Source organism: Microcebus murinus, chromosome 12, assembly GCF_040939455.1.
Source record: "Microcebus murinus isolate Inina chromosome 12, M.murinus_Inina_mat1.0, whole genome shotgun sequence".
Taxonomy (NCBI): Eukaryota; Metazoa; Chordata; class Mammalia; order Primates; family Cheirogaleidae; genus Microcebus; species Microcebus murinus.
In genome coordinates, this window is record NC_134115.1 from 58,268,142 (window position 1) to 58,291,447 (window position 23,306).

The following is a 23,306-nucleotide window of genomic DNA, read 5'->3' on the forward strand; positions in this document are numbered from 1 at the left end:
GCTTGCACTGCCATACCGCCACTCACTGTCAGCCAGACACTGCTGCACCTGACAGCAGGTGGCCGCTGGCTCCTCTCCCTTCACTCCACACCGGGGATCAGGTCCGGCTCCTGCTGCACCAGACAGGCCTTGCTGGGCAAGTGCCCCTGAGATCCGAAGAGGTGGCTTCCCGAGCTGCAGCATCCCAAGCAGGCTCCGGTGGAGCGATCAGAGGTGAGGGGCTTGGCTGGGCATGTTTAAGCGCACCGCGCTCTCCTGCCCTCCCCCAGCAGCACCCCCACTGCAGGCCCGAGGAGCTTTCCGGAGCTTCCCACACTTCTGGGGAGAAGACTTCTTAGCCAGCTTGATGTTTAAAATTCAGCTGGAGCCCTTAAAACTTCGAGCGTGGACGCTGAATGGGTTTGTAAAGTTTCGGTAAGTCCCTCCGAGAAGGGCGCTCACACTCATACCCAAATGCTCCACATCAGCCATCCCTCCATTGCCTATTCGCTTCCTCATCTCATCCTCATCTCATCCCCATTGCATGCAAGAACCCCCCTCCACCTCACCCTTCCATTTGGATGAAGTGCCTCCCTCATCGTTCATCTCCTGTCTCAAACCCTTCAGCATCCGTTGCCCACAACATCTCCTGTTTCAACTCTGCATCTCTCCCTTTCAACACATCAGTAACCCATTTTCCACCTCAGCCATGTCCCTTTCCATCTCTCATGTCCCCTCCTTCAGTACCTCATTTTCTGTACCATCCACTTCCCCACCTGACACCCCAACAGTCCCCCTTGTCATTTGTCCCCATTTTTCATTCCTGCCTCTTTGTTAACATTCTTCTCCATCAAAGGCAGTGCCATGCCATGGGGCTCCTTTGTCATTCCAACACGTGGCCTTCGGGTAGGGGAGGAAGGGAAGGAGGGAGGAAAGGAGGAAAAGAAGGCAGGTCCTGAAAGAGCCTGCCTGTGGTCTGTGGAGGCAAGAGAATTATGGTCTAGAGCAGCGGGCAGGTGGGTACAGGGAGGAAGCCAGCCGGGTGAGGAGGTAATGCGGGGACAGCAAGAGGGTGAGTGGGTCGCTGAGCCGTTCCTCTGGCCCTCTGCCTAGAAGCTGCTATAGTTCTCTGAGGGCACCCTCCTGCTGTGCTGGGGCTCCTTCCCAGTCCTGGGGGAAAGGTGTGGGCTGAGGCAGAGATGACAGACCTCCCCAGCACCCTCTCAGACGGCTTATGCTGCTGCCATTTCCGAAAATGGCTGCCCTCCCCCAGGTGCTCTTTCTTCTCTGCTTCCCCCTACCCCAGTCTCCCCCACAGGCATGACATGCTGGTGGGGGGAGATGGGGGAGTACCCGCCTTTATGGAACCTTCTCTTCGTCAGTGACTCCTAGAACCATGAGTCAACCCAGCCACCTGCAGCAGGCCCTATGGGGGCAGGAGTGAAGACCATTGTCCCTGCCTACCTGGGGCCTTGGAGGCCTCCCCCTAACCCAGTACCAGCCCTCCCTCCTGCCAGGACACCCTATACACCTGGCTGCTGTGTAGCAGTCAGAGGCAGAAAAGCAGGCCTCAGCTGTGGCTGCCAGCCTGGGACATTGCTAGAAAGACTCTGGTTCTCCCAGCTTTGGCAGGGGTTGGCCAAATCCCAGAAGGGCTAGAGAATGGCATCTGGCCATTCCCCCAAATAGCTCTAGCTACAGGAAGGTCCCCTTCCCTTCATATCCACCACAGACACATTGATAGAGGGAGATTAGAATGGAAGAATTTGAGCCCTGTGTTTTTTCTCTCATATAACAAATGCAGCACCCAATCTAGAAGGGGGACTATCAGAGGAGTATGGGGCTGGCACTGGGCCAGACCCTAAGCCGCTGGGACAGGGGAGAAAGAGGGACTTACAGGAAAGGTATTAAGGAAATGGTGGTTAGTGCCCAGTTTTCTCCTAACAGTGAGGGTCTAAAAGAAGGCCTTATCCCCAGCATGCTTTTGCTCACTACCACTGTAGTTTAGGCATATACAAGTCTTCACACACAGTGTTGTGTGTAGACACTGGGAAATGAGTAAAGGAAACTGTTGCCCTGGTTGGGGGAAGGACAGTGTCACCCCCCTGCTAATGAGAGAGTTGGAAAAAGCAGTTTCCAAAGGCTGTGAGTCACCCTTTGATCTGAATCACACAGGAGGCTTAGCATAGTCTGGAGGGTGGAAGAAGGGGGGCCTGGGGTCTCCAATGGCAGAGAGGACTCTAGACACCCATACCCTGACTCAGCCTGGCTAGCCAGGACAGCTGGCTGAAGACCCAGGCCTGTCCCTAGTCCTGGGCCACTGCCCCAGCTGCTCTCAGCCCGGGCACCATGCCCGAGGTGTGGCGTAGGAGACCATGATGCTCAGGTGACCTCACCCAGTACACTGACCTTCGCCAGTTTCTGTGCATAGGTCTGTCAGTCCATGGTGCCATCTCACCCAGCAGGGCCTCTCAGGGGTCCTCAGTCTGGCCCAAGGACCTAGGCCTTGGCCTAGCCCCAAGAAGTGGGCCACAACCTTCAGCTTCCTGCTGGGAAAACCCAGGAGGTGAGGAAGGAATCACAGAATCCTAGAATGTCAGAGCTGGAAGAGATCATCTAGTCCAAACCTTTCATTTTACAGATGGGGAAACACAGGTCCACAGAACAGGCATGACCTGCTGAAGGTCACATAGTGAGTCATTTAGGGACTGCAAGACCATCAGGAGCAGGGCTGGGGCAGAAGAGAACAGGGGCATCAAGGATTGGCCCTGGATTTCTTTCAGAAACAAGGAGACCAGTGCTGGTCCAGTGGCTGTGATGGGAAAAGATTATTACAAGATTCTTGGGATCCCGTCGGGGGCCAACGAGGATGAGATCAAGAAGGCCTATCGGAAGATGGCCTTGAAGTACCACCCAGACAAGAACAAAGAGCCCAATGCTGAGGAGAAGTTTAAGGAGATTGCAGAGGCCTATGATGTGCTGAGTGACCCCAAGAAGCGGGGCCTGTATGACCAGTACGGGGAGGAAGGTAAGAGGGCAGCACTCGGCCCAATCCTGGACCCCTGCGCTTTGCCAGGGTCCTGGGTGAACCGGTTCTCATAACAGAGAACTGCAGGCTGAGGAGGGGATGAGGGTGGCAAGGGTTTCCAGCACTGACACCCAAAGGAGAGAGGAGACCACCCACTACCCAGCTTCCGCTTACCGTAGTCTCCCCGCCCCTCTCCCTCCTCTAGTTCAGGCCTTAGAGAGGTCCGCAGCCAGAGCCCAGCCAGAGCCAGAGGCTTCCCCTCCCTTCTTCCCTTCCCAGCCTTATTAGTCCTGCATGAAGTCCCTGCTGCTTCATTGGCTGATGGGGAAGACTGGGGAGAGGGAGTGTGTGGCTCTCTGAGGACAAAGCATTTACATTCATCAGCATAAAAGTCTGGCCCTTAAGCAGCCTGGGAATTAACCACCAGAGCCCTGAGCAGAAATGGTTGTCCCCTTCCTCTCCCCCCTCCCTGCCCACTTTAGGCCAGCAGAACAGAGGTGGAGCTTCATGTCCCAGAGGAAGTGGCAGGGATCCAAGGGTGGAAAGGGAACTGCTGCTGGCATCTTACCCCCTCCCTCGGGTAGCTGGTGGCCACAGGGCGGGAGGCAGGAAAGGCCCAAATAAAGCCTCTGAGAGGGTGGCCCCTCCCAGCACATCCCACGAGCATGATGTAGCTGCTAATTCTGGGCCTGCCCCTTAGGGCTGCTTGCCACCCGCCAGCCACAGGCACCTGTCAGGCTATATTAAGAGACACTGTCACAGCTGAGGACTCTCCTTCCTGGGAGGAACTGCCCTTCCTCCCCAATGGCATCCACCTTTCTTTCACATTCTCCTCCTCCCCACCCTCTCATCAAAACTAAATGGGCTAATGATATGTACAGCACCTGATACAAAGCAGATGCTCAAAAGCATGTTCGTTCTCTCCTTGCTTTCTATGCCATGTCTCTGTGCACCCCAGACCTATCAACTCCTTTCTCATTCTCCACACTGCTAGTTCCTTCCATTTGTTTCCTGCTCACCTCCTAGAGTTGCCAATTCCCAGATTCACCAGGTACCTGCTGGAATCCCCAGTATTCTCCCAGCTAAGAAATTTTTCTCTAGGGTAGAGGGATGAGAGTGGTAGGGGTGTGGAGAGGGAAACAGTGCAGACACTATGCCACCATGTGACCTGTCTCGGAATTGCACTCATGCCTCCATTCGGCCTCACCCTTGTTTGAGAGGAAGGTAGGAGCTGCGAGAGCTACCCTGAGACACTTCACTCTTCCTGCATGACCAAGCCTAAATGGAGAGGTCAATACCCATTCCCTAGCCCAGACACTGGGTTCTGATGCAGATCAGATTCCCATCCCAGGAGGGGCCCTGAGGATGCAGCATGGCCTTAAGGGGACCTCCATGGCCTGGAAAGGGAGAAACAGCTTGGAAATGTTGGTTATGTTCTGTCTACCCTGCCCCTTCCCCAACAGCCAGCCAGCACAGCTGTGCACACATACTCTGTGTGCAGCTCCGGCTGGGGACAAGATGTTCTCAGCTTGAACAGGGGGTGGTACAGGTAAGGCAGGAATCCCTACAGAGAGAATTGCCCCTTCCCGTCATCACTAGCCCAACCTCCCCCTTCACTGAGCTCTGCCAAGCTTCTTGAACTTGCTTGATGGCCCCTCAACAGAAGGAAAGAAGAGACCCCAAGCATTGGGGGAGGGTTGAAGCAGCAGCTGCCACAAGCCCCTGAACTGCTTGCCACTTGGCCTCTCTAATGAAACCCAAATCTGCCCTTGTGGTTCCAGGAAATAAAAGGCTAATTTAGGCTCAGGCTTCCATGACCAGTTGAAATTCTAGATAAAAGGCCTCAAAGAGAAGGGTCTCTTCCCCCAGCCTGGGTCCCAATGTTAAGTCTATGTATTCTAGAGCAGTTTTCAGTGTTAACCCTCTTTTCACACACACACCCCCACTACCTCCATCAACCCCTTCTCACCATGAAGGCTGCCTGAGGCTGGCTCAGGAATCTGAGCCCCCTAGACAGGACCTGACAGAGACAGCATCTGGGGGCACCACCTGCAACATGCCAGCCCATTCATGCATTTTGGTTGCTTAGTACTAGATGTGGGGTGTAGGGCTTGCTGTTGTGTAACTCCAGGAAGCTCCATTCCCATTGTAGTCTGTGTCTGTACGATGTGTGAATGATACTCCCTGGAGTTGTGTAACACTGAGCAGAGTGTGGGAACAAAGTATCGGAAAACTTTTTCGAGAAAAATAGCTCTTCATTTCCAAGTTAGTGAGATGAAAAGCTTCCTGCTATTTTGAGGCATAAGGCCTCCTGGTTTCCCATTTGAACAAGAGTCAAAGAGGACGAGAGAAAGAGGAAGCATGGCTAGAAGCAGAGTGAAAGTGGTCTTCCTCCTGGACGGTTTCCCTATTTCATTTGGGACCAGTCACTTCCTTGCCCCCTGTGTGGTCAAATCCTGTCTGATTGCCTCTTACTCTGTATGTCTTTGGAGATAACCAGACATTTGAGAGCCAGGTATGACTTGTAATGTGATACCGGGTTAATCACCCAAGGCTTTGTGAGACATCTTGGGGCCAGAAATACATGGAAAAGGTTATAGGACTGGAGTCACATCCTCTAAGTCCTCTTCTGGTTTTTCAAGAGTAGAAACTAATCTTGCCAGAAGCTTTCCTCACTCTGTTGGCCTGGCCCTCTCCGCAGGAGTTAAAGTTCACTTCTTTCTCCAGACCCATGAACCAGGAGCTAGAGGGCAGGGGGAAGAGACTGGGGCGGGGCAGGATGAGCCACATTGCCCCTAACTTCTCCTCCCCTCCAGGCCTGAAGACCGGCGGTGGGACATCAGGTGGCTCCAGTGGCTCCTTTCACTACACCTTCCATGGGGACCCCCATGCTACATTCGCCTCCTTCTTTGGTGGCTCCAACCCCTTCGATATCTTCTTTGCCAGCAGCCGCTCCACTCGGCCCTTCAGTGGCTTCGACCCAGATGACATGGATGTGGATGAAGATGAGGACCCATTTGGCGCCTTTGGCCGCTTTGGCTTCAATGGGCTGAGTAGGGGGCCCAGGCGAGCCCCAGAACCACTGTACCCTCGGCGCAAGGTACAGGACCCACCTGTGGTGCACGAGCTGCGGGTGTCCCTGGAGGAGATCTACCATGGCTCCACCAAGCGCATGAAGATCACAAGGCGGCGCCTCAACCCTGATGGGCGAACTGTGCGCACAGAGGACAAGATCCTGCACATTGTTATCAAGCGCGGCTGGAAGGAAGGCACCAAGATCACCTTCCCCAAAGAGGGCGATGCCACACCTGACAACATCCCTGCTGATATCGTCTTTGTGCTCAAAGACAAGCCGCATGCACACTTCCGCCGCGATGGCACCAATGTGCTCTACAGTGCCCTGATCAGCCTCAAGGAGGTGGGGCCTGCTTAGGTTGTGTGTCTGTGCTGGGGGGATGCCAGGGGACATTCCCCTCCTTCTCACTAACTGGCACATTGTTTCCCACTTCAATCTATTTCCTCCCTTCTCACTCATCCTACCCCACCTTTTCCTCACTCTCTGCCTCATTCTCCCCAGGCGCTGTGTGGCTGTACCGTGAACATTCCCACCATTGACGGCCGAGTGATCCCTTTGCCCTGCAATGACGTCATCAAGCCAGGCACCGTGAAGAGACTCCGTGGGGAGGGCCTTCCCTTCCCCAAGGTGCCCACTCAGCGGGGAGACCTCATTGTCGAGTTCAAAGTTCGTTTCCCAGACAGATTAACACCACAGACACGACAGATCCTTAAGCAGCACCTACCCTGTTCCTAGGCTCTGCCCCAGCCAGGCCAGAGTCTACCACAGCAATACCCCCCACACTCACCCCACCCAATGTGCACCCAGCTTGATGTCCACTGGACACTGGCAACTTTTTCTAAAATGCAAAAAAAAAAAAAAAAAAAGCCACTGGTTTTCAGGAAAATATTCCTGTCTCTGACCCCTTTCAGAGCTGGGCTGCCTGGGGGGAGTGGGAGGGAGGTGGGAAGAGCTAGCCAGGCCAGGGGTCAGTTTTCATGTCACTAGCTTTGAATCCAGTTCCCACCCAGTGGCTGGAGGGTGACCTGAGTGCTACTTGAAGATATTGAGTTCCTTGTCCATGCCTGTAAATAGCATGTCCTCCTTTCCCTGTCAACTTTGCTAATATCTTTCCTCTCCCTTCCCTTTGGCTTCCTCCTGTTGGGGGAGGAAGAGGATAGAAAGGACATTGCTTTCCCACCCCCACCCCAGGTCCACAGTGTCCAAGGTTATTGCACACATATTCACACACACAAAGCACTCACCTAGAGCTGCCTATGCCTCTCTGGGAGAGAGGAGAGCAGATGGGAAGGGAAGATCTATAACCTGTAGAACAGGGACATTGAGCACGAGACACTTTTCATCTGGGGCAGAGCAGTGAACCGACCCTCAGCAGCCCCCCTGACAGCTGTCTTGTATACAGCCCGCAGAGCTGGAGGCTCTGTCCTCCTTCTCAGGGGTGTTCAGGGTAGTGGGAGGGGAAGGGGGACCTGAGGTATTAAGGCGAAGAAGTGGGGGGGCAGGACCCATCTCCCAGCCTTCATCAGGAAGGGAAGGAGCTTTGGGGTCAGGTGGCAGCTATTCTCCACCAAGAGACTCAGGGTCACAGGTTTCTCCCCACACCTCTGAACTCAGGGTCTAGCCACCCCCAAACTTCCAAATCCTACTTTTGTGATATGTGAAACTACTTATTTCTTACCCTTCTTGGAGGCTGCGTGGGGAATTGCCAGCCCTTTTATGCCTGTGTGACCCCACCCCACTCCCACAGTTGTACAAAGGTCAAATAGTGAAGGAGCTGGGGGAAGACTGCTTCAGCCAGTTCTGGGGTGGGGGCTTTAGGTTTTCTCACTTTGACAAGCCCCTGAATGTTTTTATAGTAGTTTTTTTGTATTTTTTTGTAATGACAGTATTATGTAAAAAATAAAGTATTTTAAAAATATGGCATCTGAGCAGGAGTGATGAACCTGGGATGAGGGCAGGTGAGCAGTGCCACTGTCAACCTCCTAGTCACCATTGAGAAGCCAAGCAGGCCCTCAATATAAGCTGAAGCTGACTCCTTTCTTCCTCTAAGACTCCTGGGATTTCCAAATGTATACCCAAAACACAGAAAAGACAGAAGATACCACTCAGCTATTAGAAGAAACACATCTATTTGGGAAGGAAAAATATCTGCAATTATGAGAAACAGAGATCATCTTCAGAAGAAATGCTAGCATGAAAACTAACAGATTTTCTCATCTAAATTTTCTCTTTGAGTTAGAGTTTTCCTTCTAGGAGGAGATGGAGGAGAACTTTCTGGCTGACCAGAAGAGACTTCCCAAAGACAGAGCCTGGGCAGTGGAGAGGGCAGCTAGAGGTACCTGGCATGCTTGGCCCATGCTAGCAGGGCCTGGCTAGGGACACAGGCTCCCTGGGAGGCACTGAATGCAGTTGCTAATCCTTGGATCTCACAGTTTTCTAGAGATGTCTGTCCTGGTCTCTGACCTGACTGTCCCTGCTGAGACAACTCTGGCCCTCAAGGCCCGAGTGATGGCTACTTGTCCCTTTCCTTGGATCTGGGTAGGAAGGAGCCTGTAGTTGCAGAAATGCCCATCTGCAAGCTCTACCTGGGCCTAGACTTCCTCCTAGGGTTGACTTTCTTCAGAGCATGGAGTCCATGTCTTTCCAGGATCAGGCCCGTGACAGTCATGCCCTGCTGAGCGTCCGTGTCCCCAGTGCCATGAAGACAGCACTGCCCTCAGCTGGGCCTGGGCTCTACACAGAAACTGACACTAACTTCTTTAGGCTTTTACAGCAACATTCCTGCCCTTGCCTTTTTTCTGGGGACAAAGACACTGAAAAAAATTTCCTCATCCTTTTACCTGAAGTATTAATAGTTTTGTAGGAGCCTGCTCCTTCTAGTGCAGAAACCAGGGTTCTTGTTCAGAAGGGTGTCTGCTAATCCCCTGGTCTGGGGGACCAAGCCTGCACCCCTACTCAATGCTCTCCTGCTTTGGGGATCGTAAGGTAGTTCCTCTCAACTTGGGGCTAAATTCTTGTCCTGGCTCTTCCTGAGGCCGGCAGCTTTGGGATCCTGCACTGCTGAGCCAGATTGTTCCCTCTGGCCTCCATGTGGACCCAGGACCTGAGAAACTGTCATGTTCTCACTGAGCACACTGTGGAGATGGGACTATGAGACCCTAGAAGCCAGGCTATCTGAGGCAAGGGGCATTTTAATGGGAAAATGCTGAGGCTGACTCTGCAACTCTACCTGCAATTTGAACCTTACCCTTCTTAGAGGGAATATCTCATCCTTTAATGCCTGTGTAACCACACTCCCTCCACCTACACACACATGCACATGCACACACAGATAGCTGGATAAAAGTCAAGATAGTGGTTGGGCATGATGGCTCACTCCTGTAATACCAGCACTTTGGGAGGCTGAGGCAGGAGGATCACTTGAGGCCAGGACTTCGAGAACAGCCTGGGCAACACAGTGAGAGCCCGTCTCTACAAAAAAAAAAAAAAAAAAATTAAAAAGTTAGCTGGATGTAGTGGCACACTCCTGTAGACCCAGCTACTCGGGAGGCTGAGGTGGGAGGATTGCTTGAGCCCAGGAGTTCAAGACTGCAGTACGCTATGATCATTACATTCCAGCCAGGCAACAAAGCAACACCTTATCTCTAAAAAAAAAAAAGGCAAAGCTGACAGGAGCTCAGAGAAAGAATGGTTAAGCTTGGTCTTGAGGGGGTGGGGTCTTTATTGCTTTTTTTTTACTTTGATAAGCCTCTGAATTTTATAGTTGTATGTGTGTCTGTGTGTAACTTTGTAATGATAGTACTATGATAATCATTTGCTCATTTTGTATGACAGTAATATGCTCTTTAATGCTTGGCCATCCTGGATCTTGGGCAACCAGTACTTGGTGGTAGGGAGCATTCCTTGGCCACTGGAGCCCCTTGACTGTTCAGACAGGCATTTAGCTTCCCAGCTCACTGGCTTTCAGGGCATTTTCCAATTGTGGCTTAGGAACTGGAGTCTCCTTGGACTTCACTATCTCCCTGGCCTCTTTGGTTCTTGAAGGAATCCCTAAATCTCCAACTTCCTTTTCCTAAAGTAAAAACTCCCAGAAGATGCTCCCCTCTGTGTTGAGCCCCTCCAGCCCCTCTCTTCTCTGTCCTCTGCCTCTGGGCTCTGCTCCTCCACAGCTGGAGTTTGTTGGGACACAACTCCACTCTCATTCCTTGGGTCGCGTCCTGCCTTTGTCTGACTTGCAGTGAGTATAGACTGCCTCTCTTGTCCCCCATACAAAGACCTTGAAAGGTAAGCTCTACTTCTGCCACACTCAAAAACACGTCATCTGCGTTTCTAGTGCTTGTGGAGTGCCTGGATCAGGAAGGAAACTTCTAAGAGATATTTAGGCAGTGTTCTTGCACTGATGGTGCCAAATTTCTAGTTTCCAAGCAACTATAGGACTTCCCAGGAGGGAGCAATGTATAGTGGCCAGCAAGCCATGAATAATATACATCTTATAGGGATCCTACTCTGATAGATCTGCCCAGCTTCCTGCCCAAGTAAACCTTCAGAGTGTTTTCCAGTTGTTTCTAGTCTACGTTCTCTCTTGAACATATTGCTAATTCATTGATGAATCATTTAAGTCATTTCCTGACCCATTCCTGAGTAAGTCAACAAGTCATTTATTTGTCTCCTCTGACTAATCAGTCCCCCCAAATCATCACTGGATTCTAAACTCCTAGACAGGTTACCTTTGGGACCCTTTATCAGGCTTTGCCTCAGACCCTTCCCTAGGTAATTCCCAAGCTGGAACTTTGCTGAGACCCTCACATGGAAACTTCTTCAGTGGCCAGTCAATTCTTCCTTTGATCCCTGCTGCTTTATACCTGGAGTGCTATAAGAATCTATGATTGTTCCTTAGCTGAGATGTGTCTGTTAGTTGCCCTGGGGCCGCATGAATACCAGAGACTCTTGGATTCTACAGGCCAGGACGCACCAGTGTTAAATAAGGCTCTTTCAAAGGTGGTGCTCTGGCTGGGTGCAGTGGCTCACAGCCTGTAATCCTAGCACTTTGGGAGCTGAGGCAGGAGGGTTGCTTGAGCAAGATCTCATCTCTACAAAAAAAAAAAAAAAAAAAAATCGAGAAATTGGCTGCATGTAGTGGCACATTCCTGTAGACCCAGCTCCTTGGGAGGTTGATGTAGGAGGATTATAAAAATTAGTCAGGGCCGAGTGTGGTGGCTCACGCCTATAATCCTAGCACTCTGGGAGGCCGAGGCAGGCAGATAGCTCAAGGTCAGGAGTTCGAAACCAGCCTGAGCAAGAGTGAGACCCCCCATCTCTACTAAAAATAGAAACTAATTGGGCAACTAATATATAGAAAAAATTAGCCAGGCATGGTGGCACATGCCTGTAGTCCCAGCTACCCAGGAGGCTGAGGCAGGAGGATTGCTTGAGCCCAGGAGTTTGAGGTTGCTGTGAGCTAGGCTGACGCCATGGCACTCACTCCAGCCTGGGCAACAAAGTGAGACTCTGTCTCAAAAAAAAATTAGTCAGGCCTGGTTGTGCATACCTACTACCCCAGCTACTTGGAAGGCTGAGCAAAGAGGACTGCTTGAGCCCAGGAATTTGAGGTTGCAATAAGCTATGACGATGCCACCACTGCAGTCTAGCTCAGGCAAGAGAGCGAGAACCTGTCTCAAAAAAAAAAAAAAAAAAAAAAAGTGGTGCTCTTGTTGGTTCCAAATAATATTGCATATTGGAAATTATCTAAGAAGATGGAAAAACACACATAGGCCTGGAAGGCCAAAAGATTAAATGCTTCCTAAGATCTTTGGATCACAGAGAGTAAAACCTAAACATTTTCAATCTCCTTCTACAACAGACGTTGAATTTCAGTTGGGGTAAGAGACTGTACCTCATCTGGGCCCTAAAACGATACTCCAGAAGCCTTAATCTGAGGTGGAGAAGAAGGTAATAGGAGTGGGAATGAGGACTGAAGGTGGTCTAGGTAGGTGCTGGAAATGAAACAGGGTTGGGAGCTGGAAGCAGTGGGGAATCTTTAGCTTGTATTTAAACTGGGGGGTGGAGGGTAGGCATTAGGTATTCCACTGTATAAAATAAAAGAAGGCTCCAGTGCAAACAATCACCAGAAACCAGGTCAGTAGTCACTAGGGACTCACTGGGCAAAGAGGGGAGACCCTAGAAGAGCTGGCTCTATTTCTGCTGCAAATCATCCTCCTGGGTTTTTTAATTTGGAAGCTACTGAGGCCTGTGCAGCTGCTCTGTTTTGTCTCTGGTGTTCCACAGTGGTTGGGAGTCTATCTTATCTTGCAGGGCAGCAAATGATTCTAAAATAGTCCCAGAAGAATATATGTGTATATAGACCACTGACCACTGAGCTAAGCAAGCAGACAGTTCAGTGGCCACATACAACAAAGAATACAAAATTTACAGGGTTAATTCAGTAAAGTCACTATGCAAACAAACTACAACAAATAGCAACAACAACAAACCCTGGAGAGGGGAGAAACTGATTTCCAGAGTTGCCATATTATATTATTTTAAAATGGTACAGTCTTCAACAAAAACTATAAGACATGCAAAGAAACAAGAAAGTATGGCCCATATACATACATGGGGGGGAAAGTAACCAACAAAAACCCTGAGGAAGCTCAGACATTGGACTTACTAGACAAAGACTATATAAATCAGCTATTTAAAATATGTTCAAAGAACTGAAAAAAACTTTGTTTAAAAAACTAAAGTGTGAAAACAATAGCTTACTAAATAGAGATTATCAAGAAAGACATAGAAATTATTTTTTAAATAACCAAATAGAAGCTTCGGAGTTGAAAAATAAAATAACTGAAATGAAAACTTTGGTGACTACCTGCCTAAGGGAAGGATGAAGGGGAAGCAGCATAAAATGGCTACGTTTCTTGCTTGGTTGACTAGGTAGTATGAATTGATTTGGGGAATACAACAGGAAGAGCAAGTTGGGACAAAAGATAATGCCCTGTATTATGAAGATCTTAGGCCTGGAGTACTTGCAGGAAATCAAGCTTGGAGATGTTTAACAAGCAATTCGATTTATGAGATTGAAGCTCATGTAGGAAGTCAATGTTGAAATAATTAACCACACAAGTGACTAACTCATATAAGGAAATTGAGAAGCACCAAGTATAGAACTAAAGGTTAGGAAATATTCTGAAATTTAGGACAAGTTTTTTTTTTAAGACAGTTTATAAGCAAGTACAGTATGTACAGATATTAAGCAAGTCTTACAGTATCAAAAAATGGGAAACCATCTAAAAGTAAATAAAAAAAAATAGAATGGCTAAATTATATGTATATTCACTTCAGAAAATACCAGTCATTTAAAATGATGTCTAGGGGCCAGGCACTATGGCACACACTTGTAGTCCCAGCTACTCAGGAGGATGAGGCAGGAGGATTGCTTGAGCCCAAAAGTTCGAGGCTGCAGTGAGCTATGAAGATACTACTGCATTTCAGCTAGGGCAGCAGAGAAAGACCCTGCCTCAAAAAAAAGACATCTAGGAAGAGTTTACAGTATGTAGAAAAGGTTTATGATAGACCGGGCGCGGTGGCTCACGCCTATAATCCTAGCACTCTGGGAGACCGAGGTGGGTGGATTGCTCAAGGTCAGGAGTTCGAAATCAGCCTGAGCAAGAGCGAGACCGCGTCTCTACTATAAATAGAAATAAATCAATTGGCCAACTAATATATATAGAAAAAATTAGCCGGGCATGGTGGCGCATGCCTGTAGTCCCAGCTACTTGGGAGGCTGAGGCAGAAGGATCACATGAGCCTAGGAGTTTGAGGTTGCTGTGAACTAGGCTGACGCCATGGCACTCACTCTAGCCTGGGCAACAAAGCAAGACTCTGTCTCAAAAAAAAAAAGAAAAGAAAAGGTTTATGATAAAATGTTAACTGAACTTCCTACCTTAAAAAAAAACTAGATATTATTTAAACAATGTCAAAATATGAACAGCAAAGTCAAGAAAGAAATACATCAAATTGCTATAGAAATTATTTTGAAACCAGAAGTTTATGGGATTCTTCCTTCTACCTTTTCATATCTTCCATATTCAGCATATAATACTATCATAAAGGGGGAAACTTTAAAAGAAACAATAGCATTTCCTGGCTGGGTGTGGTGCCTCAGGCCTGTAATCCTAGCACTTTGGGAGGCTAAAGCAGGAGGATCGCTTGGGGTCAGGATTTCAAGACCAGCCTGAGCAAGACCAAGACCCCCATCTCTACTTAAAAAAAAGTAAAAAAAAAGTAAAAAGCCCACAGCATTTCCTACCACCTCTAGTGGGACATAGTTAAAGTTCCTATCAAACAGGACCTAACACATATGACTCCCTCAAAAAATGTAGTAATGTACCAATACCTGAGTTCGGAAGGCAGTTGCCTCCCTTCTAGAAGGTTGCAGCCTGTCCCGTCTGCACGAGGCCTCACAGCCTCCAGAGATGCCACCCTGGGTCTCCAGGGCAGGTTTAGCTTCTGCCCTTCAGGACTCCGTCTCACCTCTGGCCACTGACACTGTGCTCCGATGGGCCTTTTCTGGGGCTCCCACCTCTCATTCCCACGGGTGCACCATGGGCACTGTGGCCTCACAGCTTCCTTCATCTTCTGGGAGACAATTCCCCTGAGACCGTGGGCCTCTTCCCTCCCGTGGAAGGCCCTGCAGGGAGAATTTGGTCCCCAGGGAAGGAAGGCTCCAGGAGATCTCACTGTCCTTCTGACCAGTCCTGTCATTTCCAGGACACTGGGCCTCACAGGGACACTGGACAAGATAATTCCAAGCCCACATGGCAACTGGAGCTGGGCCGCTGGTCAGGCCCCTAACTCTGCATCCCTATGGAGGGGAGGGATGCGGGGAAGGAAGAGATGGAGAAGGGGAGGAGAAGGCGGAGAACTGGAGAGTTGGGCAGCTAAGAAGGTAGAAGCTGTAGCCCGCGTCAGTGCTTGGAGGCTCTGCAGCGGGTCCCAGACGCAGCCGCCCAGGCGCCCCGGCCAGACGGCAGGACGAAGCCCCAAGAGTGTGGGCCCCTCAGGCGTCCCGCCTGGGTTGTGAGCGTAAATGCCCAACTCCTGCCTCAAGGAAGCGAAGGAGGCTTCAGCCTCCTGAGGAGATGCCCTGTGAGGCCGGGAAACAGTTGCTAGGTAGGGCTGAGGAGAGCGCCCACAAGCGGGCCTCTCCCAGAAATCAGCGCGCTTAGCTCTCACATTCACCCAGAGTACTGAGCACTCATCAGTTACTAAATAGCAGTGGCTGAGGTTACAACAGTGAACTGGGTCCCTGCCCTCTGGAAAGACACAAACTGCAAGTTACAATCTAGTGTGGAAAGTGCTGTTGAGGGGGCGTGACCCATCCCCACTGGGGAGAGTCAAGGACGATCTCCCAGATGGACATGTGTCACAAAAGCAGGAAGGAAGGAAATGGGAAATGGTTTTTGATGATAAAAAGTTCTGTGGATCGCTTCCCTGCAAGGAAAGTTCCTATCTGACGTCTTCTGTTCCTCTGAGAAGTAGTCATGTGGTACATCTGCTGGGAGTGACGGAAAACAAGTTGAGGAAAGTGAAGGTTTGAATTGATTTTGAGTAGGATGGGTTTACTAAGTAGGATAAATTTACCTGTAAATACATGACATAAGCTCCACGTTCAGGGATGTATGTTTTGATCACCAATGTGTCCCAAGTACAGGTGACCCTCAGACAATGTGGGGGGTTAGAGGGACCAAACACCATGTAGTTGAAAATTCACTTTTTTTTTTTTTTTGAGACAGTCTTGCTCTGTACAGTGGCATCATCATAGCTTACTGCAACCTCAAGCTCCTGGGCTCAAGTGATTCTGCCTCAGATTCCCAAGTAGCTGAGACTACATACAGGCACACACCATCACACCTGGCTAATTTGTAAATTTTTTGTACAGATGGGGTCTTGCTATGTTGCTCAGGCTGGTCTCAAACTCCTGGCCCCAAGCAATCTTCCCACCTGCCTTTGTCTCCCAAAGTGCTGGGATTATAGGCGTGAGCCACCGCCTCCAGCCACATGTAACTTTCAACTCCGTAACTACTAATAGCTTACTGTTGTCCAGAAGGCTAACCAATAACATAAATGGCCAATTAGCACATATTTTGTATATGTATTATATAGTGTATTCTTACAATAAAGTAAGCTAGAGAAAAGAAAATGTTAAGAAAATCATAAGGAAGAGAGAATATATTTACTCTTCACTAAATGGAAGTGGATCGTAATAAAGGTCTTCCTCCTTGTCATCTTTATGTTGAGTCGGCTGAAAAGACAAGGGGTTGGTCTTGCTGTCTCACAAGTGGCAGAGGCAGAAGAAAACCCACATATAGGTGAACACACACAGTTCAAATCCTTGTTGTTCAAGGGTCAACAATAGCACATAAAAGGCACTTAAATAAGTAAACGTAACATGAATAAATGCTTTTCAAGTGATGGTAGAATTGACCACTAGTTGTAGAACATGAGTTTATGGTGACACTAACATACTCACATGTGTGATTTTATCCAACAGGGCAAAGTCATTTCCTAGATGGCAAGTCTGGCAGAGGCAGAGAATTGAGGATCTGCCAGGTAGAAATGATGAAAGGAAAATGGACTGATTAGTGTTTGGGGCGTTAATGATGGACCATGAAATCTCATGGAGAGAGAAAAGAAGGCAAGAGGTTGCTCATGTAGGGAAAAAGTGAAAGGATCAACAGACTGGAGGTCCTGATGAGGCTGACAAAGCAGCACCTTGAAGGCAAATCTGGAGGCTGAAGTCAGAGGCTGGGTTGTCAGACTGAATTATTTCAGAAGGCAGATGAGGCTTAGGATGTGCCCATAGCTGGACTGGAACAGAGGTAAAGGACTCTGGGATGAAAAGATCTAAAATCTAGGTCTTAGAATGGTCTATCCACATGAATGTTTGGGTGTTCTACAGATTTCCCCCCCTCTTCAAGATCCCTGCTCTGGACCCCATCCAACCCTTGTCTTCGGCCTTCAGAGAATCTGCATTCACACTTCAACTTAAGCTTCAGATCCTAAAAGGGCAATGGCATGACTCTGGGTCAGAAAACAGAATGGGGAAGAAGAAAGGGCTGTAGTGGACATCTGTTTTGTTTTATTTCATCTTGACACCAGCATTTATACATCTTTCTGTAAATAGTTAACTCTATGTTCTCTGGAGGAACTATCATAATCCCACTTCTTCAGTCTCAGTTCTCAGTCCATATGCAGGTAGAGCAGTCTTCCTTCCACACCCTTACTCCAAGGGTGTGTATGTGGCTGAGGCCTGTCAGAAGAGGGATTCATGTGAATACTTCAGTGGGTAGTTCAGGGATGGCTATGTAACCCACTAAAGCCCATAAGGCACAATGAGACTTTTTCAGGAACTGTTGTCAGAGTGACAGATTTTCAGCTTCACTTGAATCTGCTACCATGTAAGACTTAAGAATGAAGTCAGCACAGACAACAGAGCTAAGAAATAGACACTGAATCCTGATAATATTGAATTAAGTCTCAACATCAACCCTACTACCTGAAGGCAGCTCCTGCACTGTGCACTTACAAGTTAATATAGTTCCATTTTGTTTATGTCTGTTGGATTTTATTTTCTATCACTTACATCCAAATGATTTCTCATGATTCAAGAGGATGGACACACACACTCTCAATGCCTCAGTTTCCCCCTTATGTAAAAGGACATCTCCTTCAAAGAGTTGTAAAGATTAAATGGGATACATAAGAATACAGCAAGAAGGTATCTGTCTGCAAATCAGGAAAAGGGCCCTCACCAGGAACCAAATTGTCTAGCACCTTGATCCTGGACTTCTCTGCCTCCAGAATTAGAAGAAACAAATGTTTGTTGTTTAAGCCAAAAAAGATTAAATGGGATAACAGATATTAAATGAGTATAATTTTTTCCACATTACTGAAGAGCAAAAAACATCACATTACTTACTGTTTATAAATTAAATTAAAGCTGTCTCAAAACCCCATTTACTAGGGTTGGAAGACAACCAACATCAATCACTTATTGAGTTCTCTTTCCCTCTTTAGTGTGGTACACACTGACCAAAAAAAAAAAAAACCCAAAACACTTCAAAAAGAGCCTCTGGTCTTCAGTCCATCATGGTTGTCCCTGGGATGCCCATTGTCTGAACTCATATGGTCCATTCAAAGGCAGGTGATTTCACAGCATTTTTTTTTTTTTTTTGAGACAGAGTTTCACTTTGTTGCCCAGACTAGAGTGAGTGCTGTGGCATCAGCCTAGCTCACAGCAACCTCAATCTCCTGGGCTCAAGCGATCCTACTGCCTCAGCCTCCCGAGTAGCTGGGACTATAGGCATGCGCCACCATGCTTGGCTAATTTTTCTGTATATATATTTCTCATTGGTCAATTAATTTCTTTCTATTTATAGTAGAGAGGGGTTCTCGCTCTTGCTCAGGCTGGTTTCAAACTCCTGACCTCGAGCAATCAGTCCACCTCTGCCTCCCAGAGTGCTTGGATTACAGGTGTGAGCCACTGCGCCCGGCTTCACAGCATTTCTGCCAAGTATGAAAACCAGCATTTTTTGCTGCAGTTTCCAAGATTGCATGTTAGATGTTTAGTCCCCCAGCCATTAAATCACCTCTCCCCATTAGAAGTCCCACTGCCTCCAAGAGGAATTCTGTACAGACTCACACATATAATCCATCACTACATCTCTTTTCTGAAGTCCTTGGGCCCACTGCTATCCTTGGGCAACTTCTCTTCTTCTAATCCAACACCTCCTCCATCTTCTCCTTTTCTTTTTCTTTTTTTTTTTTTTTTGAGACAGGGTTTCACTTTGTTGCCCAGGCTACAGTGAGTGCCATGGCGTCAGCCTGGCTCACAGCAACCTTAAACTCCTGGGCTCAAGCAATCTTATTGCCTCAGCCTCCTGAGTAGCTGGGACTACAGGCATGCACCACCATGCCCGGCTAATTTTTTCTATATATATTTTAGTTGGCCAATTAATTTCTTTCTATTTATAGTAGAGATGGGGGTCTCACTCTTACTCAAGCTGGTTTCGAACTCCTGACCTCGAGCAATCCGCCCGCCTCAGCCTCCCAGAGTGCTAGCATTACAGGCATGAGCCACCGCGCCTGGCCCATCTTCTTTTCAAGAACACCCAGCTAAATTAAGTTCCATTCCCACACAAGAATCTGGATAAAGGTGTAGAACAGGTGTTTTTCTACTTTGCTTTGGGACCAGAAAACACAAAATTCACTAACAATCCCATGGAACAAGAAACCCAGAATTCCTGGAAGGAAAACAAAGTTACCTTTTTATCTTACTGGTGTCTCCTCTGGCAAGGAGTAGAAGATAGAAATTAATAACTCGGTAAATGATTTTGCCATAAATGTAAATTAATAAGCACAGAATAAGTATGCAGTATTACCTTCTGTTTCCCATCAGGACTTAATTTACCTTCATTATCCAAAGGTTGCAAAAACAAATACCAGGCAGTAATATCAATGAGTAAAAATGGACAAGTCTGGCCGGGTGTGGTAGCTCACGCCTGTAATCCTAGCACTTTGGGAGGCCGAGGCGGGAGGATTGTTTGAGCTCAGGAGTTCGAGATTAGCCTGAGCAAGAGCGAAACCCTGTCTCTACTATAAATAGAAAGAAATTAGCCAAACAACTAAAAATAGAAAAAATTAGCTGGGCGCGGTGTGGCACATGCCTATAGTCCCAGCTACTCCGGAGGCTGAGGCAGGAGGATGGCTTCAGCCCAGGAGTTTGAGGTTGCTGTGAGCTAGGCTGACGTCATGGCACGCTAGCCCAGGCAATACAGTGAGACTCTGTCTCAAAAAAAAAAAAAAAAAAAAAAAAGGACAAGTCTAAGAAAACAAAATTATAGGCACAATGATTAACAGCAACTAGCCTTTAGTCTTGGCATTAAGTATAAAAACATGGTGAGAACTACAGTGAACTGGAGAGCACATGTCCACTCCAAAGGGAGCAAATGCTACTTAGCTCCAAACAGCCTCTACTTTGAGGGAATGCAAGCCCAGTGTTGCCAGATTTTGAGTTGGACATACTATTATGTATAACCTACTGATTTGCAATATTGGCTATTCATTCAAGTTTTTTTTAGAAAAGCACTGCTGACTACATTGGATCAAATGTTACATATCAGTAGGTCATCATTATGTTTTTTTTTTTTTTTGAGACAGTGTCTCACTTTGCCCAGGCTAGAATGAGTGCCATGGCATCAGCCTAGCTCACAGCAACCTCAAACTCCTGGGTTCAAGTGATCCTACTGCCTCAGCCTCCCGAGTAGCTGGGACTACAGGCATGCGCCACCATGCCCGGCTAGTTTTTTCTATATATATATTAGTTGGCCAATTAATTTCTTTCTATTTATAGTAGAGACGGGGTCTTGCTCTTGCTCAGGCTGGTTTCGAACTCCTGACCTTGAGCAATCCGCCCGCCTCGGCCTCCCAGAGAGCTAGGATTACAGGCGTGAGCCACCGCGCCCGGCCTTTTTTTTTTTTTTTTTTTTTTTTTTTGAGACAGAGTCTGGCTTTGTTGTCCAGGCTAGAGTGAGTGCCATGGCGTCAGCCTAGCTCACAGCAACCTCAAACTCCTGGGCTCAAGCGATCCTTCTGCCTCAGCCTCCCGAGTAGCTGGGACTACAGGCATGCGCCACCATGCCCGGCTAATTTTTTATATATATATCAGTTGGCCAATTAATTTCTTTCTATTTATAGTAGAGGCAGGGTCTCGCTCTTTCTCAGGCTGGTTTTGAACTCCTGACCTTGAGCAATCCGTCCGCCTCGGCCTCCCAGAGAGCTAGGATTACAGGCGTGAGCCACCGCATCATTATGCTTTTAAATGGTTTCAGCTGCTACATAATATGCTGCTAGATATCAAATTTACATCTCCCCCATAGACTGCTCTCCCAAGCTTCAGATCCGTGTATCTAAGTATCACTTGCCTAGCTTTACCTTGAAGCATTATAGGAACCTAAAATGGAACCCATCACAATCCTAAATTGGTTCCCAGGTCTATGTTCTTTATCTCAGTGAAATAGCACCAATATAAATTCAGTTTCCCAAGTCAGAAACCTTGGAGTCATTCTCAACTTCTTCTCTCCCTCATCTCATCCCCTTGGTAACCAAGTCTAATCAATTATATTTCTGGAATTCTACTTGAATTTATTATTCTCCATTCCTGCCATCACTACCTTGGTTCAGGCCTCATTTTTTGTTTTGCTTTAAGTAAGGCAAGAGTCTCTCTCTTTTTTGTGTGTGTGTGAATAAGTTATACTTTTATTTTTCAGAAGCAAAAATGACAAGTGGCAACCTGCCTTTGTAAAAGACATTAAAGAATATCAGAGTAATAAGCTATCTATCTCACAGAGACAACAGCCTGAGAAAGACTATTTTACAGCTCTCAACGAAAGTCCTATTAAATAAATCTCAGAATTATATACTTTTTACTAAATCAATAAAACAAAAATAACCACCACAACAAAATTATTTAGAACTCATGAAGTGGTATGTGAAGAAGGAAAAAGGAAAATCTGGAAATCCACATATTGGGAGATCTCTATTAAAATCAAGGAGGTTCAAATCTGTTTCTTTTTGAAAATATTTAATGAATATAACTATGTTTTTCTAAATGCTTCATTAGTAATACTCAGTCTTGTAAGTCTGGTTCCATGATAATCTATAATGTAACTACTTCCATCTGAAGGTTCAACAATCTGCATTGAAATAAAAATGAAATCAATTAGGCTCCCAATTCCACAAAACCCTATAGTGCAAAACTTTAACAAACCCAAGGCAGGGTATCCAAGGTAAAATCAATCTGCTCCCAACCATCCAAGAAAAAGAGACAATGCAACTGCCACTTTGTATGAATAGCCATTTACATTTCGGCCAGATATGGGATTGAGAAAACCAATTTCAGTTCCAGTAAAATGTGTTTCATTGCCACTGAAATCCTTACAAGTTATGTTGGGTGCTGGAAAACATGGAACGTGAGCTCGAGTAGCATCATTTATTTTGGGATCTTTACAGATATATTGTCCCACTTTGAGGTCCTCACACTTAAGCAACTCCTCGCCTCCGGTGGCAGCAGCCTCCCAAGGTCCCATGGTGCCTGAGACGAGCCACAGGACACCGAGGAACTGGACAGCCATGCCCCAGTGCAGCCAGCCAGGAGGGCCAGGAGGCCGCCATGTTGGAGACTGGCACATTCCCCACAACCACAAGAGTCTCTCTTGCCCTCACTATAGCTACAGTGTGATATTTCCAAGACACAAACTTGATCTTGTCACTTTCTTGTTTAAAAGTCTTCAATGGTTTCCCACCACCTTCAGGACAAATTTCCAACTTCTTAGCCTGGGATTTAGGGCCCTTTGTGATCTTGTCTTTCCAAGTTCACCTCCTACCACATCCATAACTCCCCACCAATGCTACTGCCACACTGAAATACTTTCATTTCTATAATGGGATATGCTTTCCTTGTCATAGCACCTTCACACAGGCTGTTCATATTGCTTGATTGTCCTTCTCTCACTCCTTGCACTAGCTATATCCTCATTTTCTTGGTTCCTCAAACCAAGCATTAATCATCTCTTCTGGAAAGCACCTCCCAATAAGCAACCCTCTTCTCCAGGCTGGTAAATATCCGTTTTCTGCACGCATAGTAGCCTGGGCATATCTCTATTTTCATTGTCTATTACTTCACTATTTCCCCCTCGGAAATGGGACCTACTTTAGTACAGAGATTCTGTCTTAACTTCTGTTGCCTCAAGACTGAGCACGATATTGTAATAGGCACTCAATAAATGATCTGTAATAGGCACTCAACAAATGTATGTTGCAAAAATGATTCAATCAATCCAGTCCAACTCATGGTGCCAATGGAGAAACCTCTTTTGGCTTCTCAGGATCACGTGACCAGCCAGTGCCATTCAGTGACAGAGCTAGAGAACCTAGCTCACTTTCAGAACCTCCTCACTTTCAGCTCGGCACACTTTCTACCAGACTAAGTTGAACTTTATAATGGGACAAGAGGAGTGTTAAATCATACTGGGAAGGCAGGGATTGAAGTTTGGCCCTGAAAGAAAGGGGTGACATGGAACAGAGTGATGGTTTTAGGAGAAAGTGGAGCAAATGAAGAGAAATGGTCAAACCCATTTGATTTATTTGTCAGCCTTAACATGA

General features: G+C 47.5%; 1 protein-coding gene and 1 pseudogene across 1 annotated transcript; one reads left to right on the forward strand and one right to left on the reverse strand.

Annotated features, from left to right (window-relative positions):
• Positions 1-206: 206 nt before the first annotated feature.
• Positions 207-6,818, forward strand: DNAJB5 (DnaJ heat shock protein family (Hsp40) member B5). Its single transcript, XM_020289392.2, has 4 exons — positions 207-414; positions 2,763-3,007; positions 5,824-6,425; positions 6,585-6,818. Exons 1-4 carry the CDS (start codon positions 233-235, stop codon positions 6,816-6,818), a joined length of 1,263 nt encoding a protein of 420 aa, XP_020144981.2. The 5' UTR covers positions 207-232.
• A 14,882-nt stretch (positions 6,819-21,700) lies between these two features.
• On the reverse strand, positions 21,701-22,514 carry LOC105874382 (TM2 domain-containing protein 1 pseudogene; annotated as a pseudogene).
• Positions 22,515-23,306: the final 792 nt, after the last annotated feature.

Excerpts from the sequence above, each read along its gene's own strand:
- DNAJB5 (XM_020289392.2), top strand. The coding sequence starts at position 233 with ATGTTTAAGCGCACCGCGCTCTCCTGCCCTCCCCCAGCAGCACCCCCA. Across the intron at positions 3,008-5,823 it reads TGACCAGTACGGGGAGGAAG|GCCTGAAGACCGGCGGTGGG; the intron begins GTAAGAGGGCAG and ends CCTCCCCTCCAG. Across the intron at positions 6,426-6,584 it reads CCCTGATCAGCCTCAAGGAG|GCGCTGTGTGGCTGTACCGT; the intron begins GTGGGGCCTGCT and ends CATTCTCCCCAG.